Source organism: Neodiprion lecontei, chromosome 4 (assembly GCF_021901455.1).
Source record: "Neodiprion lecontei isolate iyNeoLeco1 chromosome 4, iyNeoLeco1.1, whole genome shotgun sequence".
Taxonomy (NCBI): Eukaryota; Metazoa; Arthropoda; class Insecta; order Hymenoptera; family Diprionidae; genus Neodiprion; species Neodiprion lecontei.
In genome coordinates, this window is record NC_060263.1 from 10,625,744 (window position 1) to 10,653,535 (window position 27,792).

The 27,792-nt window shown below is 33.5% G+C and overlaps 2 protein-coding genes across 10 annotated transcripts in view; one reads left to right on the forward strand and one right to left on the reverse strand.

The window, feature by feature from the left end:
* Window positions 1–4,374: 4,374 nt before the first annotated feature.
* LOC107224249 (probable maleylacetoacetate isomerase 2) lies at window positions 4,375–12,894 on the forward strand. 4 transcript variants are annotated; one of them, XM_046737710.1, is made up of 6 exons: window positions 4,375–4,519; window positions 4,613–4,846; window positions 5,152–5,203; window positions 6,002–6,150; window positions 7,291–7,495; window positions 7,610–12,894. In XM_046737710.1, exons 2-6 carry the CDS (start codon window positions 4,829–4,831, stop codon window positions 7,837–7,839), a joined length of 654 nt encoding a protein of 217 aa, XP_046593666.1. In that variant the 5' UTR covers window positions 4,375–4,519; window positions 4,613–4,828; the 3' UTR covers window positions 7,840–12,894. The 4 variants fall into 4 exon arrangements, 3 of the variants coding, with proteins under 3 accessions (XP_046593666.1, XP_015519720.1, XP_046593665.1); XR_006903944.1 differs by having other exon boundaries at window positions 4,376–4,846; window positions 7,610–7,923; window positions 9,243–12,894; XM_015664234.2 differs by having other exon boundaries at window positions 4,376–4,547.
* Window positions 7,794–27,792, reverse strand: part of LOC107224245 (RNA-binding protein Pasilla) — a 53,810-nt gene continuing 33,811 nt past the window's right edge. For 3 of the 6 annotated variants that reach the window (XM_015664226.2, XM_015664227.2, XM_015664228.2), the window contains exon 5: window positions 19,836–27,561. In XM_015664226.2, coding sequence (XP_015519712.1) covers window positions 26,792–27,561 — 770 coding nt within the window. In that variant the 3' untranslated portion in view covers window positions 19,836–26,791. Of the gene's footprint in view, window positions 7,878–19,835; window positions 27,562–27,792 lie in introns of those variants that run through there. The other 3 variants (XM_046737708.1, XM_015664229.2, XM_015664230.2) reach the window with 3 other exon arrangements.

Sequence of the window (27,792 nt, forward strand, 5' to 3'; positions counted from 1 at the left end):
TTTTTTCCCATTTAACCGTTATACCTTTCAACATTAGCTTTCACATAAAACCTTTGATATACGATCTCAACCGTAATAACCCAAAATCACGGATAGTTCACAGAGAAAGAAACCCTTATTTTCAGAATTCAGGATAGCGCCTTCATTTTAATGATGATAAGACCAATTAGCGCTTCGCCGCTTGCTTCTCTAAACCAACCACCTCGCGCTAATCCACCACCGAGATCTCACGCACGAACCAGAAACCTTACCCCCAATTATTTCATCATCCTTAACCAATCATCCGAGACCCGCGAGAAACCGCGACTCCTTTTGAACCCCTCCTACTTTCCCTCTAATTCAACCTTTCCAGAAAACAGAATAGAAGAGAAGAACTTCAGACATCACAGAGAACAGATCAGAACTCTACCGAAACCCTAGAATCAAATCATTATAATTCATTCAGAACCTCCGAGAGTTATTAACAGTTTGTTACTGCGATAGTGATTAACATCAGTTTGTACCACAATTGTAAACCTACCATTGAGAACTAGAAGGAGATCGTTAATAAATTTGTAATTAACCCAAGTGTTGTCATAAATAATTATTTCAATCACGCATAGTGATGGTTGGCACGAGCCTTACCTAACAAACTCTCAGAATTGTAGGCGAGTTGAACGAGAAGATCTGAGGAGCTGATCAGCGGATTCCCGAGATTTACATATACCAACTACGTAAGTCAGGAGAACAATTCACATCACGCGGCGAATCAGAATCGACTCGAAACGTTCCTCTCGGAACGTAACACAAAATATCCATAAATGGTACATACATGACAACAAGAATTATTAATCCAAGTGTGAAACCATATTACAAGCTCCCATAGACTTACAAAGATAGACTGAGCGCTCTTGTAAGCCGCTTGCAGCAAACACTTAAAGGACAGAAATATGCCGGGAGTACTCCTTTCTCTCTCTGACGTTATTTGTGGCGGGGATCGAGGCGGTAGAGGTGAATGAGCCGAAATTATACATATATGGCGAAATTATGGGCCTATATCTATAGCTGTTCTCCTTCCACTGCCCCGTTGCCTCCCACCATGACGCCGATTGAGAAGAGAGCAGTACTCCCAGCAGTGACTCCCGGTGTATCTCTGTCCTTCAGATGTAATTGTCAGTGCCTCTTATAGGAGCGCTCAATCTATCTTTACAAGTCTATGCAAGCTCCTCGCACTACCCAGAACTATAATATTATAATTTTAGTGCTATAATTGGCTGCCACCATTATATCGAACCATTATAACACTTGACAATGCCTTTCGTGATCTCGCAGTTTAGAGCCACATTATAGGCAACCTACGCTACACCATTTACCTTTGAAAACAGATAAGACTGTAATATAATAGATATATAATCGATACAATATAGAGCTGAACATATTGCTCACGGAGTAGTAGGAAGGAGACAACACTGCGATAAAACTTGTCCCCAGTTTTGAAGTAATGTAAGAGAAATTATCTAAATGCGATTTGAGCGCCTGTTACGGAAAAAAGTAAAATTATCGCTATAAAATGTAAAAAAAAAGGGTGGCAATCGTAACCTATAAGCCTCCGTTTTATAAACATACTCCGGAAATTCGTAAAATACGCATCTGAAGTGACTAAAAAACAGTAAAAACCGAGTGATTGCTTTTCTAATCTTAACCGACATTAAATCCGAGGAAAAGGTTTGCAAACGGCGAATCGTAAGATCATATGGGGAAGGGGATGAGTGCGCTATACGGGCTTACACCGCAAGAGGCGCTTAAATCGCACCTTGACAATTCTTCTTACGTTACCCCAAAAACTGGACTAGCTTTTGAGCCAAGTGCTACTCGAGTGTTGTCTCCTTCCTACTACTCCGTGGTATTGCTGCAATAATCCATAAAACCAGCGCCTACGGGACCCTCAGAATCGTGAATACAAATCATCTAGCATGAACTACAGAACTCCTTCCGAAACGTCGTATTGTGGGCAACACGTACGAACGTTTGGAGATAATGTAGATCTCTAATGTGGAAACTACGGAGTAGTTACAGAACGCTACCTAGAGAGTATACAACGAAATCACGGAGGATAAACGAACTCACCGGATGACTCTGTAGGGCGAAGCAATTAAATATTAAGCTAGAAGGTATAATGACGAATATATCATTATAATAGCATTATACCCTTTAGAACAATAGCATTTATACCAATTTTGGAAATGAAACATAACAATGTACAAAACATCAACTCTTCACAGTGTCAATAAGATTTTTAATAGGGTGACTTAAACTTAATACGTGGCAACGCTGTATAATTAGCAACCAACTCACTAAAATGATCCTCAGAAATCTCTTAACAATAATTCCAACGAGAATCACTGTTTGTAAGAGAGAACCATTCGAAATGCATATGCATACACGAATAAGTCCTAGAACATTGACCATTGAATATTTCACACCTAATTCTATTAGCCAGATAGCAATATTGATTCTAATGAGAATTATAAATAAACTACCTTTGTAAAAATTGCAATATTTTGATTTTAGATTTGATATCAAATATTCAATTACACCTACGTGAACTAGTAAGAATATTTTAGACTGAAAACATACTGAAACCAGCGACGTCAAGAAAGCCTACGCTACAAAGTAAGACTATCACAACTCTATATGAATCATCGAAACCCGCACGCATTCCGGTGGCCACACCACCGCAATCCTATGGATCTGCTCTAGCTTTAGTTATTGGAGACGACAGAAGAAGCGGTATCGTACCACAAAAATTAGGGGAAGGGCTTAGAAGAACAAGGCTACCAATCCCTATAAATCAGGGCACCGAGCGTCATAAGTCGCTCTCTCACCTCATGCTCGCATACTTGACATTTTGTTCTTGATTCACAATCAGTCTCTTGACATAATCCTTTTGCTTTCTTGCATTTGAAATACTTTTGTTACCAGTTATAAAACATTCATTTTTATAACTCTCTCTTTGCTCCAACCTCAGATCTCGCCTGTAGACTTTTGACTTTACCTATTTTTTAAATATTTTGCCATTTGCATATAACGCTATGAGTTCAAAAGCCATCGTAGAAATTCTGAACAAGTCTTCTTTGTCACGTGCTTAAAATATTCCGTTTTTTTTTTACATGAGTTCTAGCCGAACAACTAGCAATCTCTGCATCCTAACTTTCAAATTATTATTCAGTATCTAGTATTTATATACGGTTCAATGAGAAAGTAAATACTTCAAAATATATTTCTAGTATTTTAAATAAAATTACTCGCATTCAAAACCCTTCATCATCGCAACGAAGCACCAAATCAGCAGAGCAACCTCCAGAGAAGTTCAACATGCCAAAAGGTAAATGGTCATAATTACTAATTTCCTATTCAAAATTTATCCCGATTATTTGAAACGAGCGATTGAACTGAGTTATCTATTGCATTTTAATGCTTAATTGGTCTTTGGCGGCTCAAAACTACTGATTGTGCGTCTAGTTGTATTTTCCTCAACGAACTCCAATGGATAACTTCTAGAATTTTCGGAAGCTGCCGCTCCGACGTCACACCAGTGTAACATCCGACCGGAACGTTTTATCCAATATTTCATCGATTATCATTACGATGTGTCACTTCTAGTAATTAACTCAACTTTAAGTCCGAGAATCATGTAACAGAAAGTATTAAAAAAATCGTCTAACTATTTGAAATATCCCTAGCTGAAAATAATAATAATAATTATTAACCAAAGTCTAACACCATGTTCTGAGATCTTCTGACATTATTATGTGAACGCTCGGTTTTACCATTAGATTCATTATCTTGTTTTCCGTACGATCTCGCTATAAAATCTTTTTGCCTTTGCATTCAAGCTTTTACTACGAAGTTATTCTGTAGAAAATCTAGCGAGCTTCCCCACTCCATTTTATTCTATTAACTTAAAATCTAACGCTAGTAACCTCATTGCTTGTGACTTGCCATCTGAACTATAAAATAAATCCAAATTAATCAAAGTATACAAATATACCCAAATCAGTATTCCATTAAAATCTCTCAATCATATACGCTTACTTATCAGATCTCGGTCACCTTCTAAAGGTAAGCCAATTTTAATATTTCATCTAATAATTACTCCTCTATCGGTTTTGTGTGATCAGGACGACAGAATAACCGCTATCCGATGTATTTCAATATTTAAGTGACGCAAACTGTCCCACGCGATCGATTCTAGTGTTTAGCATCTAGAAATTTTCGTGAAGTGCCGTACTGACGTCACACCAGGGTTACGGCGAGCGTTCCAATATTACTATATTTTAGTGATCCTCCTTCTCTCCACCCTTCATAGTCTAGACCAACGGTCTTGACCATTGTCTTAACTCTGTTTTCTAGCTACACTAATTTTTCATGTCCCGGTGATCGCTCTCCGATCATATTCCTGTAATCTACAGATACTACAAAAGAACTTTCTGAACATTAATTCAAACATGTTTCATCTGCACGTTCATATGGGGTCGCAGTATGCTATCGCAGTTTAATACTATTCGGTAACAATAAATCAGAGGAGCCTGGCCCAAGTATAACAAATTACGGTACTGTTTTGTATTTCAAGCTGGATTGTGATTGGCTCCAACTAGGCCTCATTTCTCGAACCCCGTCATGTACAGCAGTTGGAAGAGGGGTTAGCAATCGAATAAAAGAAGTGATTTCGCGCGTTGACGGATTCTGAAATATCTTGATTAATCAAACATTCCCACATTCCCATCTCGACCATCGCAACAATTAGGCTGGGAAAGCCGTAGCTACAAATAGTTGAAAAATCTTTGACATGTCCGTGATGGGAAAGGTGAGAGTAATACTGCATCATCGGTAAATGTTTTTATTCGCTCCAATCAATCTCGGTTTAATCATCATCACTTGTCATTTGTCATAAGCGTGAATTTACATTTGTTTTTAGTATTTCTCTGCTAGTTCATTATAATTTTCAAATGAATAGTCCCATTACTACTTACTTATTTGTTTCGTAGATATCAGAATACCACGTACAGTCGGATTTTTTTAGCCTTTGAAAGTAAAACATTATTTAACTACCTAGAGTTAACATCCTGAATTGATTTATAACGACGTTCTTGATTTACCGGTTTTCTGCAGCCGATACTTTACTCTTATTGGAGGAGTTCCTGTTCCTGGAGAGTTAGAATTGGTGAGTATTTATGTTATTCGCATCAGCCAGCAATTGCATCATGTTTATTCAAAGTTTATTACAAGGAACCTTAAATCGTTTGTTATTTTTGGTTTTCCTTTTTCCTAGAAGGTTACTTCGTTGATTGGTAGTGATTGTTATTATTATTATTCACTAATATTCCTAAACTGATGAAATTCATTAAATGACATCTAGTTTCATACCTTTATTCGAGTTTTGAAGCCAAGTAAAGAAATAGAGAAGTAAACCTTATCGGTCATTTCAAACCTTTTATGATTAAATTCAGACGTTAATGAACTAGAGACAAACTAAAATTCAGCTTACGGATTTATTTAGAAAGAATTTATTTCCCATTGATTAGTAATTACAAGTTCATTTTCCATTCACTTCCATTAGCTACAATATCAGATACACAGATTCATTTGTGTTATATTGTACAGTGCAACATGTGCAATCGTACTACATTGCATGTGAGGAAACTAGTCTTTAATAAATTTTCCAATATACCCTGTACATATTATTTTCCTAATTTTTTCCCTGTCTTTTATGGAACAGAATATTCAAATAGAATATGTATACATACAAATGTGTACCTGTTACCTATAATCATAGTACCATACCATAGGAAATTAGATTCAGTTGTTTCACTGAGTTCCCGATATTTTTAGATTTCATACTGTAATGAAACTAAATGCAAAGCAGATTACTATTGGTGAAGGTATAACGATATAAAGAATTTTAATAATAGACCCTCTTAATGAATTATCTAATTGTGCACAAATATTTTTACTTTGGCAGCGCTTAACCTAAAGGAGATACCGTATGAAATAAAACCAGTAAGTCTTGTTAAGGGTGGTGGAGAACAACACTGCAATGAATTTCGTGAGGTTAATCCTATGGAACAGGTTCCTGCGCTGCATATTGACAATCACACATTGATCGAGTCTGTAAGTTGAATTATGTACTGTTTTGTATTGATAATGTAAATAAGGGAACAAAATTTATCATTTATTGATTATTATTTACTGAATGAATTGGTAATAACAAATTGAGATGAGGAAATCATACCAAATTCCTATCTACCAGATTACATTCACACTGCGAGCATTACGTAATAAACTGGTTGCTATTAGTGACGAAATATACCTGTTAAGTAGGCAATTTGTTTCCCAGAATTAACATTTCCACTACCTATGCAAATTGAATTAATGCTTAATGCATAAGACACGTGTCTTGAACATCTAGTTTTCTAACTGATAGATATCAGTGTTTTCTTACTTGGAAATGTAATTTCTTTTATTTTCAAGAATTTATAAATACAGCTAACATTCCTTTGCAATAACAAAAAAAATTTCGAAGTCAAAAGCCAAGAATCATAATTACCCATCAGTATTTGTGATTATGCAATGGGTTACTTGTACAACCGCATAACTCACGATACTTTTAACATAATTACACATGCCGGTTTCTGTATTAATAATATTTAGTTTTCAATGACCTTATTAAACAGTGGCTGATTGGATGCCAATAGTAAATTTCTTCAGATTTTCCGAGTACAGAATAGTAAATATTATACCTTTCCCACATACAGTATGACCTCTCAATAAGAACGCACAGCCTGCCAGAAAAGAAAGAGAGTGACAGAGAGAATAATCGAGCGAGTAGTGCGCACATGGTGAGGGTACTCGGATTTGTGAAAAAACTCTTCCCCTCGGGGGGCTTTGGTGTTCTTATTGAGAGGTAGAATTGTATTATATGGTTTGGTATGGAAGCATCTTTGACACTGAAGTTCCTAGCATTGGCATAAAGATGCATTTTTAAAGAAATTGTTATTTCACAATTTTAAGGTAGTCTGCGCTTTATTAAACCTTATTAAAACAGAACATCATCATGTTATACAAACTCAACTCCTTCAAAGCCATTCTAAAGTTGCAACTCAGTCCCTTTCTATCAATGTTTCATTATATATATTAACACTGTTGACTTTAACAGCATAAGAATCTGATAAATGTTTAGTTCTATCATTTTCTTTCATGCCGCAATGCAGCAATTTTCGTTTCACACGTAACAAAAAATTCATATTCCAGTTGAATATTCTTCAGTACCTTGAAGAAACAAGGCCACATCGGCCACTGATGCCAGCAGATCCGGTTAAAAGAGCCAGAGTCAGAGAAATATGTGATGTCATTGCTACTGGCATTCAACCGCTTCAAAATTTAGTGGTGTTAATCTATGTAGGTGAAGAACGTAAAAAGGAGTGGGCGCAACATTGGATCACTCGTGGTTTTACAGGTATAAATTCAAGGCATTTTTATCTGTTTCACGTTTAATTCAGATAACATTAAAATTTTATCTGCTAATACTCTATTGGATGGCGTGTGATTGATTTCAATGGCATTGTTACAGCTGTGGAAAAACTGCTTTCTTCGAGTGCAGGTAAATATTGTGTCGGTGATGATATAACACTGGCAGATTGCTGCCTGGTTCCTCAAATATTTAGCGCCAGGAGGTTTCATGTCGACTTGAGGCCGTTTCCTACTATCCTGAGGGTTGATCGCCACTTGGAAAATCATCCAGCATTCACTGCTGCTCATCCCAATAACCAGCCCGATTGTCCACCAGAAGCAACTAAGTAGCAAGCGAGGCAGACCACTCTCTTCCTCTTCTAAAATAACTGAAGATTGAAGGGTGGTGGTCCAATTAATGGTAGCTTGACAGTGGTAAAATATAAAACAAGATTCAATTTGTTTTTTTTATCTCTGTAAATAAATTTATTCATTCTGAGGGTTAGAATGTATTGGGAGGGTATTTATCCCTAAGTAAAGTAGCAGATGGCAGTTTTCTCAGAAATCTCTGGGTTGTGAATGAAAAAAAAAAATATTAAAGTACATCGTTAATAGAGTAACTGTGTTGTGATCAGTAAATAAAATCTACAACTACCACTGCACAAATAGGTATTCATTTTTAATCAGCACGTCTGGAAAATTCGATAGTCGTAGAAAATCTCAATACTGATCATTCTCTATCAATTCTAACCATCAACTAATGAATGTAATTTCGTTACACAGTTTGGCTAAACGTTAGTTGGGCTGAGTGGTTTAATGATCTTGAGAAGTTTTGTGATAATATTTTAAGGTTTCTTTGAAAACAATGCATTTGAGCCGTCGGTTAGAATTACGACTCCTCTGATTATCTGCAAATGGCTCTATATTTTATTTACTTAGTGCTGGTACCAAATATGTAACAAACCTGAAAATTACAAGTACACAATATTTCTGGCAAGTCATTTTTATCGGTCTATGACAGCAATTTTGGATATATAATACAACAGCCAAGGAAATGTCGAGTGTGACCATAGGTTTTGTCTTTTTTTGGTGTCTTGTTACTTGACGTAAATATATATTATATATAATGATTCAGTGTGATGTTGATTGTCTACGTTTTTTCATTTGCAACTCAAGCTTTTTAAATGTAAGGTCGTATCCGCCCAGCTAAAGGTTTGGTACCCGACCAATAGAATTGGAGTATTATAAGATTCAAGAGCTTAATTTGATAATTAATTTCGGTCTGTAATGCAATTGTTTTCTGTTTCGTTTTACAGTAACATACCGGTTGGCGATGAGATTGTATTTTTAAAGAGTCTATGCCAGATAAATGTCTTCTTTTGTGATTTGAAAGTGGTTTATTATTGTTAGATAAACTAATTACGAATTCTATGCTGTTCTTTTTTCAAAGGCTTCAAAAAATGAACAACCCTATGAAAACAGTAATCAATATCACATGCTATTGAACGTAAGACATATTATATTGTTATTTACCGAAAAAGATGCATTTTAAAAAGGATAAATTTGGAAGAGAGAGCACTCCAGAAGAAATAGTCAATTGAATGCTTGTTTAATTAACTGAACTTTTTCTACCATATTGCGATTTTTTTTTTAAGACACCTATGTAGGGTCTTAGATTATATCGTATATTGCTTTTATTCTGCATTATAAATTGTGTGTGTTAAAAATGTGAAATCTTGCTATCATTCTTCCAGCAAACATGAACGACTATTCGCGGCACTGATTGGTAGATAAGATGATCCACACCCTTTTTTCAATAATGGTCTACTTCAAATTGAATCATTGAAAACTTATTGGTATGAATATAATTGGTTAATGGTGTATTTGTTCATTAATATTACTTTTTTTGCATACATTCCATGAGTAGATCTCGCGTTTATTATATAATTCCCATCCCATTTTTAATTTGTTTACACTTCACACTGATGCTACTTGAAAAAATTAAAGTTTGGGTTTTCAATATTCGTGATTTTATTAGTCAAATTGCTGACAGTTGCTCAGTAACGAAGTCTTTTTAGTCAAGAATGCATATTTCTGAAAAACTCCCAAATACAAGTCGATCTGCTTGTAAACCGAGTACTGATTTTGCAAAGGAAATCGGTTGACAAAAACCCTAACTTATGTTCAGACCAATTCACAGTTCAAAGTTAGATCCACATCTGGCACCTGTTGCTTTACTCTTCTCGGTCTGAAATTTGAGAGAGTTCCATCTGAATTCCCGTTTGAAAAGTCTAAACCAACACAAACTATTCGAAGGTCAAATAGTAATTTCGAGCGACAAATGGCAAATATGAACCGAGCTCAATTGTAATTATGGTTATATTGAAAAAGAGTTGAGTTATATTTTACCACTTGAAAGCTACGCTCAAGCACAGACATGGTGAATAGCGAAGATAATACAGTAATTACATACAATAAAAATATATTTGAAGAGAAAAGTTACGAGCAAAATATTCACAATATGAAATCTTGCATATACAGACATTTCGACATCTACTTCAAACTATGGCACCATTTCTATGCTTGTATAGAGTAATACATGTTGGCCTATTTTGTTCTTAGTTTCATTTTAATTGCCTATTATCTTGTTTTTTAATCTAAATTGGTAATATTGTCAATGTATAATATTTGCATCATATTTTCTAAAATTTATTAACCTATTAAAAATAGGTTTTGTTGCTTAAAATCAAAAGTTTACTTTTTATACTTGTGATAATATAATTTTGCGTTTATGTTTACCTTGTATTAGTAAGACACAATTTTTAAAAAGGCAATCTGTATCGATATAATATTACAGATCAATTCTGTTCGTTTAAAATAATGAAGTCAAATTCAACCTTACATTGAATTAGGTGGTTACTTTAAACAATATAAGAGTTCATTGGTAATAATGATAGATTAACCTACCGTGCTCAATCCATATTCTGATATTTGAGGAATGAAAAGTACAAAGCATCTTTCTAGTATTCTACATGGGTACCTTTCATTTCTCTACATTTCGGCTTTCTTGCCATATGTACCAATGACTTTGAGATTTCAGGTACTAGAAATTGTGAAAGTAACAAGTTTACGTTATACGTAGCATTTAATGCATTCCTCAACCTGAAAGGTAAAGATTGTTAGTGTGCTTTACTTTTAAGTTTACTTCAAAAGCATACAATCACTCGTTGCTCGAATGAGAGTTATACTTTTTTTGTTTTATACGTATTTTTCCCTGTTCATCACGCACAGAAAGTCAAGCCTAGGTTCGGTATTTCCTAATTTACCTTCTACACGATTGAAATCTAACACCTTGTACCGAAGAACGATCTCTTGTACATTCAAAGACCACGTAGAAAACGTTAAAGCAAGTTATTAATTTTTGATATATTTCATTAAGTACTACAATTTTAGTTACGAATTGTTAAAAATTCAACGAGAACCTTGTTCTCACGTCACTCTAAACATAACACTTCGATTTTATGGGGAAAATTTTATCTTTTAATGCTGTTTAAACAAAAAACTTGACCGTTTAATGAAATAAATCCCTGTTGTCCTTAGGCTTGAGTACAGGTGCAAAGGGCATAGCCGGATAAGCATGTCGAATCTGCTCCTACGGCGTTTTCTATCGACACTGGGGTTCATTTTGGTACCAAATAAAAATAATTCACCCGAAATTTTAGCTCCTAATCTTAAACAGCTTTCGATTTATTGAAAAAACCGCTTTTATCGTTTTTTTTTTTTCAATAGTATAAAAGGCATAATCGGTAAATGGTGATTTTTTTTCCAAATACTTGGGAGCAAATGACATGAAAAAATATTTTATTTATGATCCTCAAATATGATGCCATTTTTTGAAAACTATTTGGATTTAGTAAAACCTGAAAAAAGTTAAAAAATGAACTTTTTTTAGAAAACTTCGTGTATAAACGAACTAATACTAGTTTAACAGTAAAAAATATATAAATAATAATTTTTTAACAATAAATGAATATTTTACTACGGAGATACCAATAAGGTTAAGAAATATGTGACGGAAATCAAATAGAATTAATCTTCGTCACTATCCACATGAATGAATACACAGTTTTCTGTATGATTAAAAACACGACGCAAAAATTCTGCTTGTTCTACAGTGTTTTACAAATATCTAGCATGTAATAGATAACGAACTATCGCTGCTGTGTGAGAACAGCAACCAACCGTACGTCTGCCATTTGCACAATCACAGCAATATTTACAAATCCCATTTATCTCATTCTTGTGAGGATGATACTCGATAAAGCAACTATATGTATTTTGTATTGATTTGTTGAGATTTGACTTGAACTTTAACAATATTTTCACTTGTTTTTACATACTGGAGGCTTATATTATGACTGTAATCATACAGGAAACTGTATAGTAATTAATGAATATAGTGACGAGAATTAAATCTGATTTCTTTCACATATTTCTTAATCTTATTGGTATCTTCGTAGTAAAATATTCATTTATTGTTCACGAAATGATTATTTGTATGAGTTATTACGAATAAAATAGTATCAGTTTGTTTAAACACGAAGTTTTCTAAAAAAAAGTTTAGTTTTTAATTTATTTCATATGTTCCAGCAAATAGACAAAATTGAAAAATTCCCGAGTATAAAGAAGTATAAAAGACGTTTGTTGTTACAATTTGGCGATTGCATGTCTAAAAAAAACGCAGTTAAAAAAATGATTTTACTTAAATATTTTTTCATCTCTTTTGCTCCTAAGTATTTGGGAAAAAAATCACCATTTACTGACTTTTAATTTTACACTATTGAAAAAAAGAAAAAAATCGAATAAAGCGGTTTTTTTCAATAACTCGAAAGCCGGTTAAGATTATGAGCTGAAATTTCGGATGAATTATTTTTATTTGGCATCAAAATGATCCCTAAAGTGTCGATACAAATCGGCAGGGTTGGGGGGGGGGGGGGGGGCAGGTTCGGCATACTTATCCAGCTGTGCCCTTTGCAATGTGTGACTTTGACGCCAAATAACTTCACTGACTTGAAGTTGAGCGATTTTTACTTCTTTTGAAATTGAAGGGAAACTGGTAAGAAATCTCGTGGATATTAGTAGCAAATCTGAAACTTCTATTTTACTGATTAAAAATGTCTTAGAACCTGACCCTTTATCAAAAATATCATTACCAAATATCAATTGAGCTGGAATGAATTCGCACCTGCGTGCAACTTAATGGTCTAAAGAAAACCTGGTTTCAATGGAAAATAATTTTGTTCTAAACATGTGCAAAATTTCACTTGAATTGGTATAAGTAATCTTGCATTATTATTTTTACCATTTTTAAGAACACTGTTTTAAGAGAACTGACTTTATTTATAATATGAAGTTATACATTCATTTCTCACCCTTAACCGTCGATTCCTGCTACAAAACGGACTTATGTTTCGAGTAGGTAGGTATAACGTTTACTGCATGTCGGCGCTCAACACCTACGAATAAACCCCGCATGCTAATCGCCTTATATTGTTGCAATCAAAGTGTTTTAACTTCACGAAACTCAAATGTATCTAAAATTAAACTGAATAGAATTTTTTTTAAACCGATATTTTGAAACTCAGAGTGACGGAGCTTCTTGAACTCTGACTCTGTGTATGTACACTTATTTTTAATTTGAAATTGATCATTCAGTTTTTGATTAACCGTGAAAGGAGTAATTTTTTACGTCATCGGTCCTTCTTCGCAACATTTAAAAAATTCAATACTCAAAATTAAATCAAATTTTCGGGCATTCAGTGGTAGGAGAAGCTTAAGAACCTGAGAATCAGGGAATTTAACAAAAAATCGGGGAATTTGCAATGCATACCCAGGTATGTACGCTTTAAATAAATTTGTGCCGTTGAGATACAGTATAACTACAGTTAACATTACTCTGCACGCCCTTGCAACACCACATATTAGCGTATGACAAAAGAAGCTATAAATTTGAGATTTTTACTTTAAAGGGAAACTTGGGATTAATTTGAACTCAATTCTGAAAATGAGACAGTATAATAGAATTTTAGGAAAAGATTTGCGCGTGTGTAGTTGAGTACAAATGAAAGTCAGTCAATAATAAAAACGCTATAAGTCTTGTATTTTTATACTTGTTAAGCATAAAACAATGACCCTTTTGCTCTGGAAAAATTGAAAATATTTGTCTGGAAAACCTGGGGTTCTTTGGAATTTTAAATAAAATGCCCTGTTGCTGGGCACCCACACTTTTCAACAATTTCGTTTCTATGAAATGCAAAATTATTTTCGAACTAAAATTGGCAGCGTGTGTAAAATCGAACTCACAAATGTACAACGTAAAAATGTTTTAAAACAGTATTTCGCGCTACAGCACCTTGCACGGACTGTAAAAATACTAATCAACTTATCTCGTACACTTTAGTAAAGTAAAAAAATAAAGCGTTTTAAAAGATTAAAGTATGGATATTAGCGTAGAGAATATTTATACTTCTTTATTTTAGATTCAAAGTTTGTGACACTTATTTGATATATTTTAATTCTGAGCACACTGCAGTTTCGATTGAAGTTTGGAAAACTGATGGGATTTGACACTGCGTAGCTACCATAAGTAAGTATGGGTTGAATGTACCCGTCAAAATATTAATCATAATGTCAAACACAGCATTGTTTTACATCCGCTTTAGGTACTTTAAGATCGCAAACAACATCTGGACATGTGAAGAAACCAGGTATGGAATGGCGAGATGAGCAAGTGTAAGCCTTTATGATAATTATTAATAGTAGTGATTCTTCAAAACTGAAAATACAGTATGACGATACACATAGATATTTTTTAAGTGAAAAAAATGATCATGTAGATTTAATGCTTGTATAGAAGAATAAATTCTGTGTCATAGTATGTGCAAAAAGATTTAATCATATACTACCCGATTATTCATTAAAAATACAAGTTCGGAAAATTTGTTACTATATGAAGCTATACGAAATATGTACTTGGACGAAGAAACAATTTTCATTTTTAACGATTGAAAATAGAAGCTGTGACTGTGTAGAAAACTTCGAGGGTTTGGGATTCGGCGTGGAAGGTCAGCAGACCGGCTAATCTCTCGTGCGGACTTCGAGCGCCGCGGACTCCTCACCTCACTGTTTTTCATGTGTGGCCCCCTCGACACGTACGCTCGACATTCCCTAATCATTATGTGTTTACCTTTATTTTCGAACGGTACGATAACGACGTTTTGAGCATCGCTCTTCGATTATAATTACAATTTTGGTTTTTTTTCATCATATATTCTTTCGAACGCTTCTTTTTCAAGATAAACTTCTTATTAGATAGTACAGGTGAATTTTTCGTGACTGTCTTTTCTTTTCTACGGCCTATCCCCTAAAGTTTTCCCCAGAGAATCACGTTCACTTCGATCGAGAAAACCGGCCCTCTTCAACTTCCAAACAGTGACTAATGCAATATTCTTCGGTATGTCATATTGTTGATTTTTGAAGGAAGGTGAACTTACAATTTCCCGAACCTTGTATAAAGAAACAAATCATGCCATTTTTATCAGTTATTATCAATTAAGTAGCACATAAATAAATATAACAGACATCATTTTAAGTTTTTTATACAAAATATATAATTTATTCATTTCTTCTCCACCTGCATACCTGACAGTTTTTCCATGCAACCAAGTAGGTATATTCTTCAACATATTTCCATAGATTCTCACTTTTCTATTTATTCTTTTTATATTTGAGCGACAGTTTATTTAATTATACCAACATGATTTATGTTGTTCTTATATCAGTGGTTAAAAAAATATATTTACTTATCTATTGACTAGTTAAAGTAGAAGCTAAAATGAGGTTATTCGTACGCACTTAACCGTAATTCCAATGACGAATGGTTATCAATCGTTATCTGAATAAAGTTGTAAATTACTGCAGACTATCGGTTGCCAAAAGTAGGTTTCACAGTGTTAATGTTATGGCATATTGATAGAAAACATCCAAGAGTTTTTATTCTCGTTTCAACTATCCTAATGTAGTATACGTTTAAAATTATATTTATTATTTTTACCGCCCAGGATAGCACATTATAATTTGTACTGACAAGTTCGTCAACCAGCAAATTAATCATTATTCACGTAAGTGTATGGTAATCAAGTGGATGGGCTACCTTGAATTTTGGAGTTATGAACAACATTTACAGTGAGATAGGCTGCTAGACAAGGTCAACCTGTGAAATCAAATACAGGTACGGATATAATATGTAAAAGTTAGTATTTTTTATATATAAATATATAATAAAAAAGATTCACTAAACCTATAAAAGTTAAAAACAATTATCGAGTCAACTATTGATTACACCGAATACTTATTTATTTACAGGTATGCCATGTAGTGCTGCCTACAACCCCTTCAAAGACCTTAGAAAAGAGATGACCGACCGACAAGCGTACTAGTGATTGTTGAATGTTGATATTAGCCGATAGTGTATTTCTCAAATAAGGTGTCGTTGCGGTTTTTTTCTAACTTCAAACGCAGCGTCATGAATAAATAAAATAAATAATTTTCACGTATTTTGTAAATATCTCGATAGAGGTATGAGATGTACAAATTTACGTCCAGACCTTTTTTGTAGATCTTCAGAAGGTACTGCATAAACGTGCTTTCATAATTTGTTTCGGTAAGATGTATAGTCATCGAGAAGGATTAAGTTCTTTATTAATTTGAAATATTTTAGCCAGAGCACGTGCCCACCAACTGATTTGAAAAATTACAAGTTGTCGGGGGTATTTGTGCGTATCACAGAATAAAATCTGAGATGGAAGAATAATTCAACATTCAAAATGACGGACAGCATCATCTTTAATCAAACATGTAAGTCATTGAATTTTCACGAAGATTAATGTTTTCTTAAACTCGATATTAAGTCTGAATGCAATCGACATCAAATTAAAAATAAGATCGATTTTTGATAAAACGGGTACAGCTCGGGTTTCCTATAAGCCACATAGTATTTAAAATATCAACCTTATGTGGCAGGTGCCGTGAACAACAATTTCTTGAATTTCGAATTGTGAATGACAAGTACCAAAGTATATGTGAAAACCTATATACATGTAATTAGTGGACACCATCTTATACAACGTTATAGGATATAAGGAATCTAATTGTATGTTATGTGAAAAATTCTTACTGTTAGCTTTCCGAATATGTTATTTATTTTTGCATAACTTTAATTTTTAGTAAATTCCTTACTGAAAAAATCTCGGATTTCACATGAAAAACTGAAAAGTAAGATAAATTTTGGTGGCGCATGAAAAAGCGGTTTTTTGCCGAAAAACATCTCTTTGAGATTGATTTTGAAAAGTTATCCAAAAATGAATAACACATTCGGAAAGGTGAGAATTTTTCACATAAGATACCTAGTTTCTCATAATTTTTATGTGCCAATAACGATACGAAAACAATTGGCGTTTAAACCTGAATTAGGTAGAAATGATTAAACTTTGATGTGGCATTTCTCGCGAACGCTGAGTCCTAGAAGGTTCAAACTTGGTGAACTTTTCAATCTAAGTACACACTGCAACAGGTATAAATTTCGAACAAATCGAGTTTTTGACGCCCCGTTCATTTGTTGATAATTGGTGGACAGGCCTATATATATTAGGGTGGTCCTCATTTGGGGTTCGGAAAAATTTTCAACGTAACGCCCCCTGGATCTGTTGCAAATTATTAAAAAAAAATTTGGGTAAAGTTTTAAGCCTCTACGTCAACGGGAACACGTGCCTCTAGGCTCCGAAAGTTTTAAGTGTAAAATATATATAGTTTTTATAACCAGGTATTTCGTTTTGTATGACTTTGATATAAATTAAGGGACCAATATGAAACTTGGCAGTGTTGTTGCTTATGATGATACGGACGAATCCTGAAAATTTAACCCCTTGTAGCCCCTTGTGACATTTCTGTAACAAACTAAATAAGATCCTACAAAATCCATACGGAAGGTATTTATGACAAGTCCTTAAATGCTATTTATTTTAAAATTTATGATTTTGGGCTACAAGGGGTTAAACTTTTCGTCTTGATTTTATAATATATTTATTTTTGTATATAAGGTTAATAACCTAACTTTTATTAGGCTTATATACCAGGGAACAATAATTATGAAACATAACAATTTTCAGGGTTTGTTTACATCATTATAACCAACGACTCTGCTAAGTTTCAAATCAGTCCCTTAATTTATACCGAAATCATACAAAACGAATTAACTGACTGTAAAAACTATACGTATTTTACATTTCAAAATTTCGGAGCTTATAAGTAGAGGCACGTGTTCCAGATGACGTAAAGGCTTAAAATTTTACACAGATTTTTTTTGAACGATTTGGATCAAATCTGGAGGCATCTCAATGAAAATTTTTCCGACACCCAATTAAGGATCACACTAATGTATATATACTATATATATAATATATATATTAGGGTGTAATATCTATTGTATAACCTATTTATTTATGATGCTATACGTAAAAACATCGAAAACCCATAAGGTTGTCTTATTTGGGAAACAAATTATGGATTAAAACCAAAATTCGTCACTAGTCCGCTCATCGGTTAGCTACGTCACAAAAGTCGGGTTTTTTTTGCAGCACTAACAAGAACCTGCCTGTTGAACCAATATTTATAAACATTTTTCCCACTCTTAGAAGGCCATGGATAAATTGGATATATATTTATATCTGATCAACCTTGGTCGGTTATTTCTTGCAATTCATTATTCGTGATAGAAAATATTAGCTAGGGTATACGCAGCACATCAGGGATCACTATAAATATTGTTGTATGTACATTGTTATTTTTTTTTTATACGTTCCTTGACATTTTGCAAACTATTCGCCAGCAGGTGGTCGGTCTAAAGTGCATTAAATGATGTGAAGGTGAATAATGTAATATTGGTGATTTACTACCCTATTATGACAAAAGCTTTCCAGGTTGACCCTGGAAAACGTAACTTGTTTTCACTAGCAATAATCAGTGTAACCAAAGTCTCTTCTATTCTGAGAACCAGGATTCTACCTAGCCAAGTCAAGATGATTAATGACCAGATGATGGCACTGATCAGTACCTGGATGGATGGTAGGTGGGTAGTGAAATGAAAAACAACAGAATGCATTTAATGAGCGATTGTTTATTATGCTCTTATGATCACTTGTCGTACAGGTAACGATGCTTTTCATGAATGAAAATAGTTAATATATTATGTTTATTTATAATTATTTAACATTGAATGGAATAGTTTGGTGATGAAAAAATAACAATTTGTTGATGCAAATAAATGTTGCTTGGGTGTAAAAGAATATTCCAGTAGCATTATATGCTGCAATAATAGTAGTAATAATAATGATAATAGTAAAATCAATAATAATAATATTATCAATTGTGGCTCCCAGGCAAACACACCAGAGGTGTAGAACGTTCATGTATATATGTAGAAGTCCAAAGAATTATTACATGGTTGCAAGATGTATATTTGTCAGGTCGATGAATGAAAAAATCTCCATGATTTTGCAAACAGAGTGTATTCCTAAGGACTGCATGGTCCGTTGTCTGCTAGAATTTAATGTGAACGCGCAACAATCCGTGTGCGACAGTTGCTAGGGTGACCAGCCGTCATAAATTTAAACAGTTTGCCGTAATGTATATAGCGTCAAAAATTTTGACAGTGTCGCTACAATTATACTTAATTTACAATTTCAAATTATTTGAGGTTAGAGACAGTAGTTGCGTTGGCAAACAGCCGCTCTCCGATTGTTGGCGCGGGCGAATTAAATTTAAACAGACGACATGCAATCGATAGAAATTCACTCTGTATAATCACAAGTTGTATGATAAATAGAACAGCATGTATGGATGGACTTTTCCAAGAGCTTTCGATTCATGCCAAGACATTTTACTCGATAATCACGCAGTGTTCGCGTAACGATTCATTTCCTTGCTACATTCTGCTACAGGTGCATGAAAAAAATAGGTTTTTCTTGTTCAAATAGAATTAAATATAATAAATTGTTGAAAGTTTAAATTACAGCAAGCATCAGAAAAAATGTTGTGTTTAAACGTCTCAGGAAGTAGCTGCATCCAGACATATGAAATTGTAAATTGGATATAGGTATGTCAATACTATATGTATTAAGATAGATATTTATAAGGAAGCAATGTATGTAGAAGAGAATTAGCCAGCAACGCATATTTAACAGATTTAGAAAATATCTCGAATGTACAGAATGTCATTCCACGATTACGGCTGGTAAATGTAAAAAATCTTGGCTAATTTGAGATTTTAAATATACATGATACCACTGACACACATATCCTGTATTTTTTTTTTTGTTTGAAAGTGAGAATTTATGCGTTTGATTAATGGGTGTTACTAGAAAGTGTCGTTATAACTTTACAATGCACTGCATGATTCATATCAAAATGTGGTGAAATGAAACAAAACTTAACAAAAACGAAGTTCCAAAAAAGCTGCCACAACTGTTGGGTTGTAATTTATAGTTCGACCTCTCATTCTTTACTATAAAATATCTTTTGACAAGGTACGACCAATAGCGATGTCAGATTTTTTTCAACCTTTCCCAAGCTCACTACACATATATACATATGTTATGCAATTCAAACTGATTGTAAATGTGACATTTAAATGAAAAATCAAATATAGCTCTCCTATATGGAAAAGTAGAAACCAAACTTCATATGTATGTATATATGCAATAATGTAGCAGAAATGATAGCCCACATCATTCTTCAAAATTTTCATGAATACTTTTGTCGTGAGAATATGTGTATTATATTCTAATGTGGAGGTGGTAGAACAAACATATGACACGAAGCATCGTTCGTAACTCAAAAAATTGGTACGAGAACATGCACAAGATCGGTTTCTTAAATTACATTATAGCCAAAAGGAATGTAAGGTACAATATTTAATAGTACTGTATCTGTGACGAATATTTCCCTGGCTTCACCTGTGCAGCCAGTTAATTGGTATTGCAATCACATTTCTATGTTTGATAATAGAGTGCTAAATAATGGTGATTTTAAACCAGAAATAACACGTAACAATGCCACAAAAATTATTTGGAAAAGTTTCGTTCAACAGTGCGCAATGGAAATATAAACAGAGACATAGTATAACATTAAGACGACAGTTGGATATTTCATTAAACCTGCCTAAGTGTGTAAAAATGTGCGAATATTATTATTAAATATGTGTTTGTGTTTTCCTTTCTGTGTGAGCGATTGGTATGTGTGACTGAGCGATAGACTACTTATACTCAACAAGGTACTCAATATTTTTCTTTGTCCCCGAGCTGCTATTCGCTATTTCTACCGTAATAATAACAATCTCGACCAATGTTTTCTGTTATTATAATTTCTTTTCTAATTTTTAATTTATTCTTTACATACGCTTCCGTTTGCCTGATACACTATACCACATTAACAATCTAAACCTATCTCCCACTTCCGAAGAATTAATAACATTACGTACATTTTTGTTAAACCCTTCCAAACATTCCAAACGTATGTACCATTAATATGAATGATTTCATAATGAATTCATCAATACAATAATGTTCTAATGGTTTGCATTTTACTATTTTCTTATAGTTAGGATGCGATTGATGTACTCTTACATTTTAATTAATAATATATATATTTTATAAATATACGCGCCTGGGTAACGTACAACAATGTAACAACGACTCTTGCGTCTAATAAAGTATTTTTACGAGTTTGCATGAGTGCAATTTATACTTAACTTTACGTTGATTTTCAACGGGCTTATCCTTTTCATTACCACATATAACAATTTCATCTGTTCTATTGTCAATCAATGGAATTCAATATAATAATATAGTCCTCTGTGATCTCTTCTATATATAATAATATACATATTATAATTTTTGTAATTTCTTTTTCTATTTGTTTTCCTTCTCTCTTTTTTTGATCCTATGGGACTTTGCACGTGTATGTCAGAATGTCAAACCTCAGATTTAAGGCAGATTTTCTGAATAAGGAATTAAAAAATCGTTCAACTTTGTTTTAAATGATATTTAACACAGATTACGTTCGATAAATTTTCCACCCTCTAATGCAACTGCAGATTTGGTATTAAATTGCTGCTCACACCACAGTCATAATAAGGCAGCAAATAACAATTTGACTATTCAAAAGTTCATTTTCCAATTTGCTTTTCATTATTCGACTTGTTATCTGTAGCTAATGGCAAAGGTATTATGTTGGAAATACGAGCTCCAATTAGGAAAACAATCCGACGTAAAAGTGTAATGAACGCAAAAAACAGCTACAATAGCGGGATGGTTAAGTCATAAAAATATGTCCATGCATATATGAAGTATATGTTCAAACAGTGTGGTCAATTGTGTATTTCTTGCGAAGGAGGCTGTGAACGAGGAACCGATTTTAACCATAACTAGGTGAATACGAAAAGTCCGTCTCATAATTTTCCACAGCTGGTGAATTCAGTGGCAATGATTGAAACATGCAAGACATTATCACACTCAAGGGGGAAATAATTTTAAGTCACGTAATTTTTTAGAGAATAGTGTTGGCTTCGCATGTTTGAAACAACAGAAATTGTAGTGATAGGATGGTAGATTCATCAGTTCGGTTCAGGCACAGAGACGAGTTTCATAGCGTGACACAATATGTGAAATAAATTTGAAGCAGGAAACATTGATGGCCAATGTGATGGTCCAACAAAAACAGTTTGGTATTGAAAATGATAACTACTTGTAAATTTCCTAATGTTGTCTTGATTTTAACAGTGACCCTGAAGGCCGCACCTAAACCAAATAGATAATGTAGATGTCATTTTTAAGGCATGAAAGCTAAGTGGCCCTGAGAATATTTATAGCCAATGAAAAAATATCTGCAATTGCACCTTAGTGTAGTGTAGATATTCTTTTTATCAGTGTACTTAGAGGAAAGGTCCCGATATAACTGTGCACTTTTGACATTAGATACCAAACTCCAGTTTCAATGTTCTGAAATCCAGAAATATTTACGTTACTTGAATTATGCGAAGCCAACATTGATCACTTTTTTTGCCATGTTCCATATGGTATCGCCTGATTAAGTAGTTGAGAAACTACTACTACTACTACATAAATATGTAGAGCAGTTGATGGCTCTCAAGAGAACGAGAAAATTGACCGGAATTCATAACCTTATACCACTCATACATGGTCATACAGCATATGTGTCGAATGATGAATGATCAAATGTGAATCATGATGTGGTTTAGTACACACAGCCAATTAATTTAACACATATACCACGTATAGTGGCAAAATGTTATTTTTAGTAATCGTTAACACGATTCTACTTATGTTGAACTTCCAGCGAATCGATGTAATGCAATTTCTATGGTTCTTTGATTGCTACACTATATCGTCACGTGCCAGAGAATGATAGTTATTTATTTAACCATTTAATAGATATATCATTTGTTATTTATTTACCCATTTAATAGATATTTCATTTTTTATTTATTTATTGACTAACTCGTCGAACCTGCGATGATCATTCAATACGAGATTAAAGAGACTATAATTCTATGCAACTACATCTATAACCTGTGTGTAATTGTTTACCTTAGCTGTATATATGATTATATATTTTTCAAATGAATATATTTATAGCACATTCCATACACGTACAAAATATGCTCATTTCGTTAGTGAATTATATCATCTTCAACTGTACAAAACAAAGATTTAAACAAGAGAATAACACAGCGCTACTGGAGGTTGCAGACTGCTAACACACGTATTTTGTTCTTCAACCATCATTTGCGTCCAATAATTTCAAACAATTGTCATTTCAGCTTATAGTTTTATCTCGAAACGAATGTCATATTTACATCTCCATGGGTGAGACTGATTGAATAAAGTGAATTATTTCATAACTTTATCACAAGCAGATTGTGTATAAAATATGATGTTACATGAATGACAGAATCAATATGTTTGCCAGCAGCCAGGCACTCAACAACAGCTCTACTGCTAGTCAAGGGATTATGGTGATGCATGACAATGCCGCTAAGTGTAGTAAGTAGCTAGTATAAATCTAGGGTAATGATTTTTATGACAGATTCTGATGATAGGTTATTTGTGAACAATTACTGCATGGAAAATTATTATTATGCTTCGGTCGGTTCGGCGGGCATATGCAAATGCAATTAACAATGCGCTCACCTTCCATAATTTAGATTTATAAGTATAATGCTATATTTTGTTTCATAATCAACCTAACTAAAACCTAATCATTTTTAATTCTTTCTTTGTAACTGTGTACTGGAAAATACATAGTAGAAATTTAACCATCGATAATTAAATGTACCATAATTTATGGCCAAAATTATAAGTTTTTTTCATTTTTTCACGAACGCAAAATATTTTTCCTACAATATTTATAATATCATTTTCATAGCTTCGGTATATATTATATCTCATATATATATATATTACATATAATATGCGTGTATATGTATACATGTAAACACATATTTCTCTCTTTTTCTTTATACGCGCATACGTGCATGCGTATATATACATATATCTAAGTATCTATTTAAATTTTATTTAGATTTTATATATGAATTCTCTTTTCGTAATAATCTAAATCAACCTCTTGACATATATATATGATACGTATGTATAAATATATACATGTTAGTACACATTTATTTATACATATATATCCATGTTTATAATATTATTTTTCTCTCACTCGCGATCTCTTTCTCTCGTTTTTTGTTACATATATGTATAATATATGTATATTAGGGTGCTTCCGAAAATAAATATGGGATTTTCCAACGTAGCACTCACTGAAAATATTGTTTAGTTAAAAGAAAGATTTTCGGAAAAGAGGAGCGTTCTACGTTACGTGGAAGATTGTCCTTATTTGATATTCCACTTTCTTGAATTTTTTTAAATTTATCAAGAATAGTGAAAAAAAAGTTTCTTACATCAATCAAAATATAAATTTATGTCGTTAAGGAGACCCACACATGTAATATTAAGTCTCGATTTGACAATTTTTTTTATTATTAATTCAATTTCATAAAATAGTGATAATTTATCATGAACTTCTAATTTAGGAAAATAAAATTCCCATTCGATATATTGTTACATTATGGATCGTGATGTTTAGTTTGAATATAAATGTCAGGAAAGAAATAATGATTAAAGTGCTACAACATATTTTCTTAGAAATTAAAAATACACGTAAGAAAAATGTGAAAAATCAAATGAAGACGATTTAACATAGAACACTCATCTTTTTCCGGATTCTTCTTTTTATCCAAAGCAAACTTTTTAGGGGGTGCTACTTTGGAAAATAAATTATTTTTTCTGAAACAGCTTAATATATATAAGCATATATATGCTATTATTAATTACTTTATGCAATATGTATAAATATACAGGTAATTACCATAATTAAAGTGCAGTGAGCTAGCGCTTTCAGCTAACAATTGTACTTATTTTATGTATCTGTAGCAGAAATGTAAATGGTTGAAGCGGCGGCACTAAGACAGCATTTTTTAGTTTATTACTTTGTCTTAATTTACAAAATGTTCTTTTGCCACCTAATTAATGTCACCCTTTCGTAACATTGATGCTAAAAAAAAAAAAAAAAAAAAAAAATGGATCCTGACTCATTTAATATTTTTTACCTGTCCAGTAATATTTATTCTTTCAGCTCCGTTATAGAAATTATATCACATCTATATAAAATTAGGCAAGTTGGTAATTTATTATTCTGCTCATGCTTGGAACAAAACGCTTTCAAGAAAGAAGCATTCAATGCTAATGAAGATTGACTCTCGCGTTAATATGAAAGTTCAAGATATAGATTCGATTTAGTTGCAAGATTCAAGAGTAGAGGAAGTAGGTAAACCAAAATTGATACAGAGTAGAATATTTTTTAAATATATAAAAGCAATTTGATTTATCGTTTGAAATGTAATGCAACATACTATTTGCATTTCATGCTTACAATGAAATTAAATTGATGCCAAAAGATTTTTTGAAACATCGTAAAAAAAATCTTTTACTTTTACCAATGTTTCAAAGCATTTGTATTATAGGATATCCGGCCGTTCTAAAATGGTTATTTTTGCCACAGATGATTCAGCGGTCAAGTAATCTGTCCAATACTTATCAGCTTCTTTTACAACCGTTCTTGAACCAAACTGTGAATGTACGTATAGGACAGAACTTGAGAGAGCAGCTGATTGTGAGTCGATTAACAATTAATATACCTCATTGTCAGAACGAAAAATGATCATACCAAAACATAAGTTGCTAGTCATTTCTTAAGAAATTATCACACAAAGTCGTCTACTTGATTTTACAATTATTTAAGTTTACTTTCTATTTACACGTAAATAAAGCAGAAAAATTTCATCGATAGTACCCCTATAGAACAAATAGTTTATTATTTTTTTGGTCAGAATAATTTTGTAAAGGATAAGAATTCGCTGCTTCCTCCTATTCGATGAGAAGTTTGTTCGAAAATTGTTATAACAATTTTTCATGGTCACATAGATAAACATAACTGAACCTGTTAAAAGTTGAATAGAATCCAAGATGTAGAAAGTGAGATAATTTACATATGAGCAACTAATATGCAGCCTAAGTTTTGGTTTGCTCATGTAATAATTCTGCAATCAATGGATAATTCACGAAGGGGATTTTTAACAACATTAATGTCGAATAGGGTGGTTGTCAATGACAGTGGTGTGCCTTTTCCAAGTATTCTAACAACACTACCAACTTTAATTTTATACGTATATGGCTGTGATGTAGTGTAAGTGTATCATGTGTGACAAAGCCCCGTAATGTGGTGTATCACAGAACAATCGTAGTAGTTATATTATATTATATTATATTATATATTATATTATATAACATTTATAATGTAAGAATCTTAAATATAAGACAAATGTCAACGAACCGTGATTATTTAGTCAATAAACGAGAAGAGGCGAGGTGATACGTGCGTGTGTATGGTGATGTGAAAGTGAGGACAGGTGACAACGGGTGGTAAGTGGCTAAATAAGATAATATCAAATTAGGGAAAGATGAGCTGCCCTAGTTTTGTTTTAAATTATGAAGAGAACAGAGTTTGATAATGATTATGCACGAGGAAAGTGAATAAAATATAATCAATGAATCATTCCAGCAATTGCATTATGGCGAGCTCGTTTTGCTTCTTCTTCGCTGATTCGCTGCTCAATGAGGTACTGAGCGGTGCCAATTGCGTTTGGAAAACCTGTGATGGTAACTATACGATTCCTTGTTCCAGGTGCGAACATTCCCTTCTTTGATATTTGAATGTTGGCCCCGCTCAGGTGCTGAATCTCGATGAGAGCACGACCGCCGGGCCCCAAAATGGCTCCAACTATAACCTCTGCAATTTCTATATCTACTTTCTTGGTCTCCTTGCTGCTTGCGTCTACCTGAGTAGGACTCTTACTTACAAGTGACAACTGGTTCGTCCCTAAGCCAAAAGAATTGTTGTTTAGGTGGATCGCGTTTGGTGCTGTATTGTTCTGCCTGAATGGATCAAATGGCTCGTATCTGTCAATTGCATTACGAGGTGTAGGAGATGAAGATCCTAGGGCTGGGACAGTTCCAATTGGACCAAATACTCCTCCGTTATTATTAGAGCCATTAGTGGTCGATGTACTGTCCATAGGAGTTCCCAAATAACTCACACTCGACGGCATACCAATACCCATTCCAAGAATATTGTATTTTGCCAGGGTAGCAATAGCAGTCAGAATCTCAGTGGCAGCTGGTTCCGAGAACCCTGTACTTCGCAGGGTAAGTTTTATGTGCTCAAGTATTTGTGCTGTGACTGGAGCTGTACCAGCTGTCATAGCTGCGCCTAAGTTCAAATTCAGACTCAGACCAGCACCGTTCAGGAGACTCACTGCAACAGATAGGCTGTGTGATAATTTGGAACTCTGTACATGGCTGAACGGCATTGTCAGTTAAAAATTAAATACAATTTACAAACGGAATAACAATATCGAAACCACAGTAGTTTTCGTTTTATTATCAATATCGATGACTTTAAACTTATTCAGTCTTTGGAATTTTGATAAGACAGGTTTGTTTGCAATTTCTCGGTTTTCAACCCTCCACATTTTACCGACCAACA

Excerpts from the sequence above, each read along its gene's own strand:
- LOC107224249 (XM_046737710.1), top strand. Across the intron at positions 5,204-6,001 it reads TTCCTGGAGAGTTAGAATTG|CGCTTAACCTAAAGGAGATA; the intron begins GTGAGTATTTAT and ends TTACTTTGGCAG. Across the intron at positions 6,151-7,290 it reads ATCACACATTGATCGAGTCT|TTGAATATTCTTCAGTACCT; the intron begins GTAAGTTGAATT and ends TTCATATTCCAG.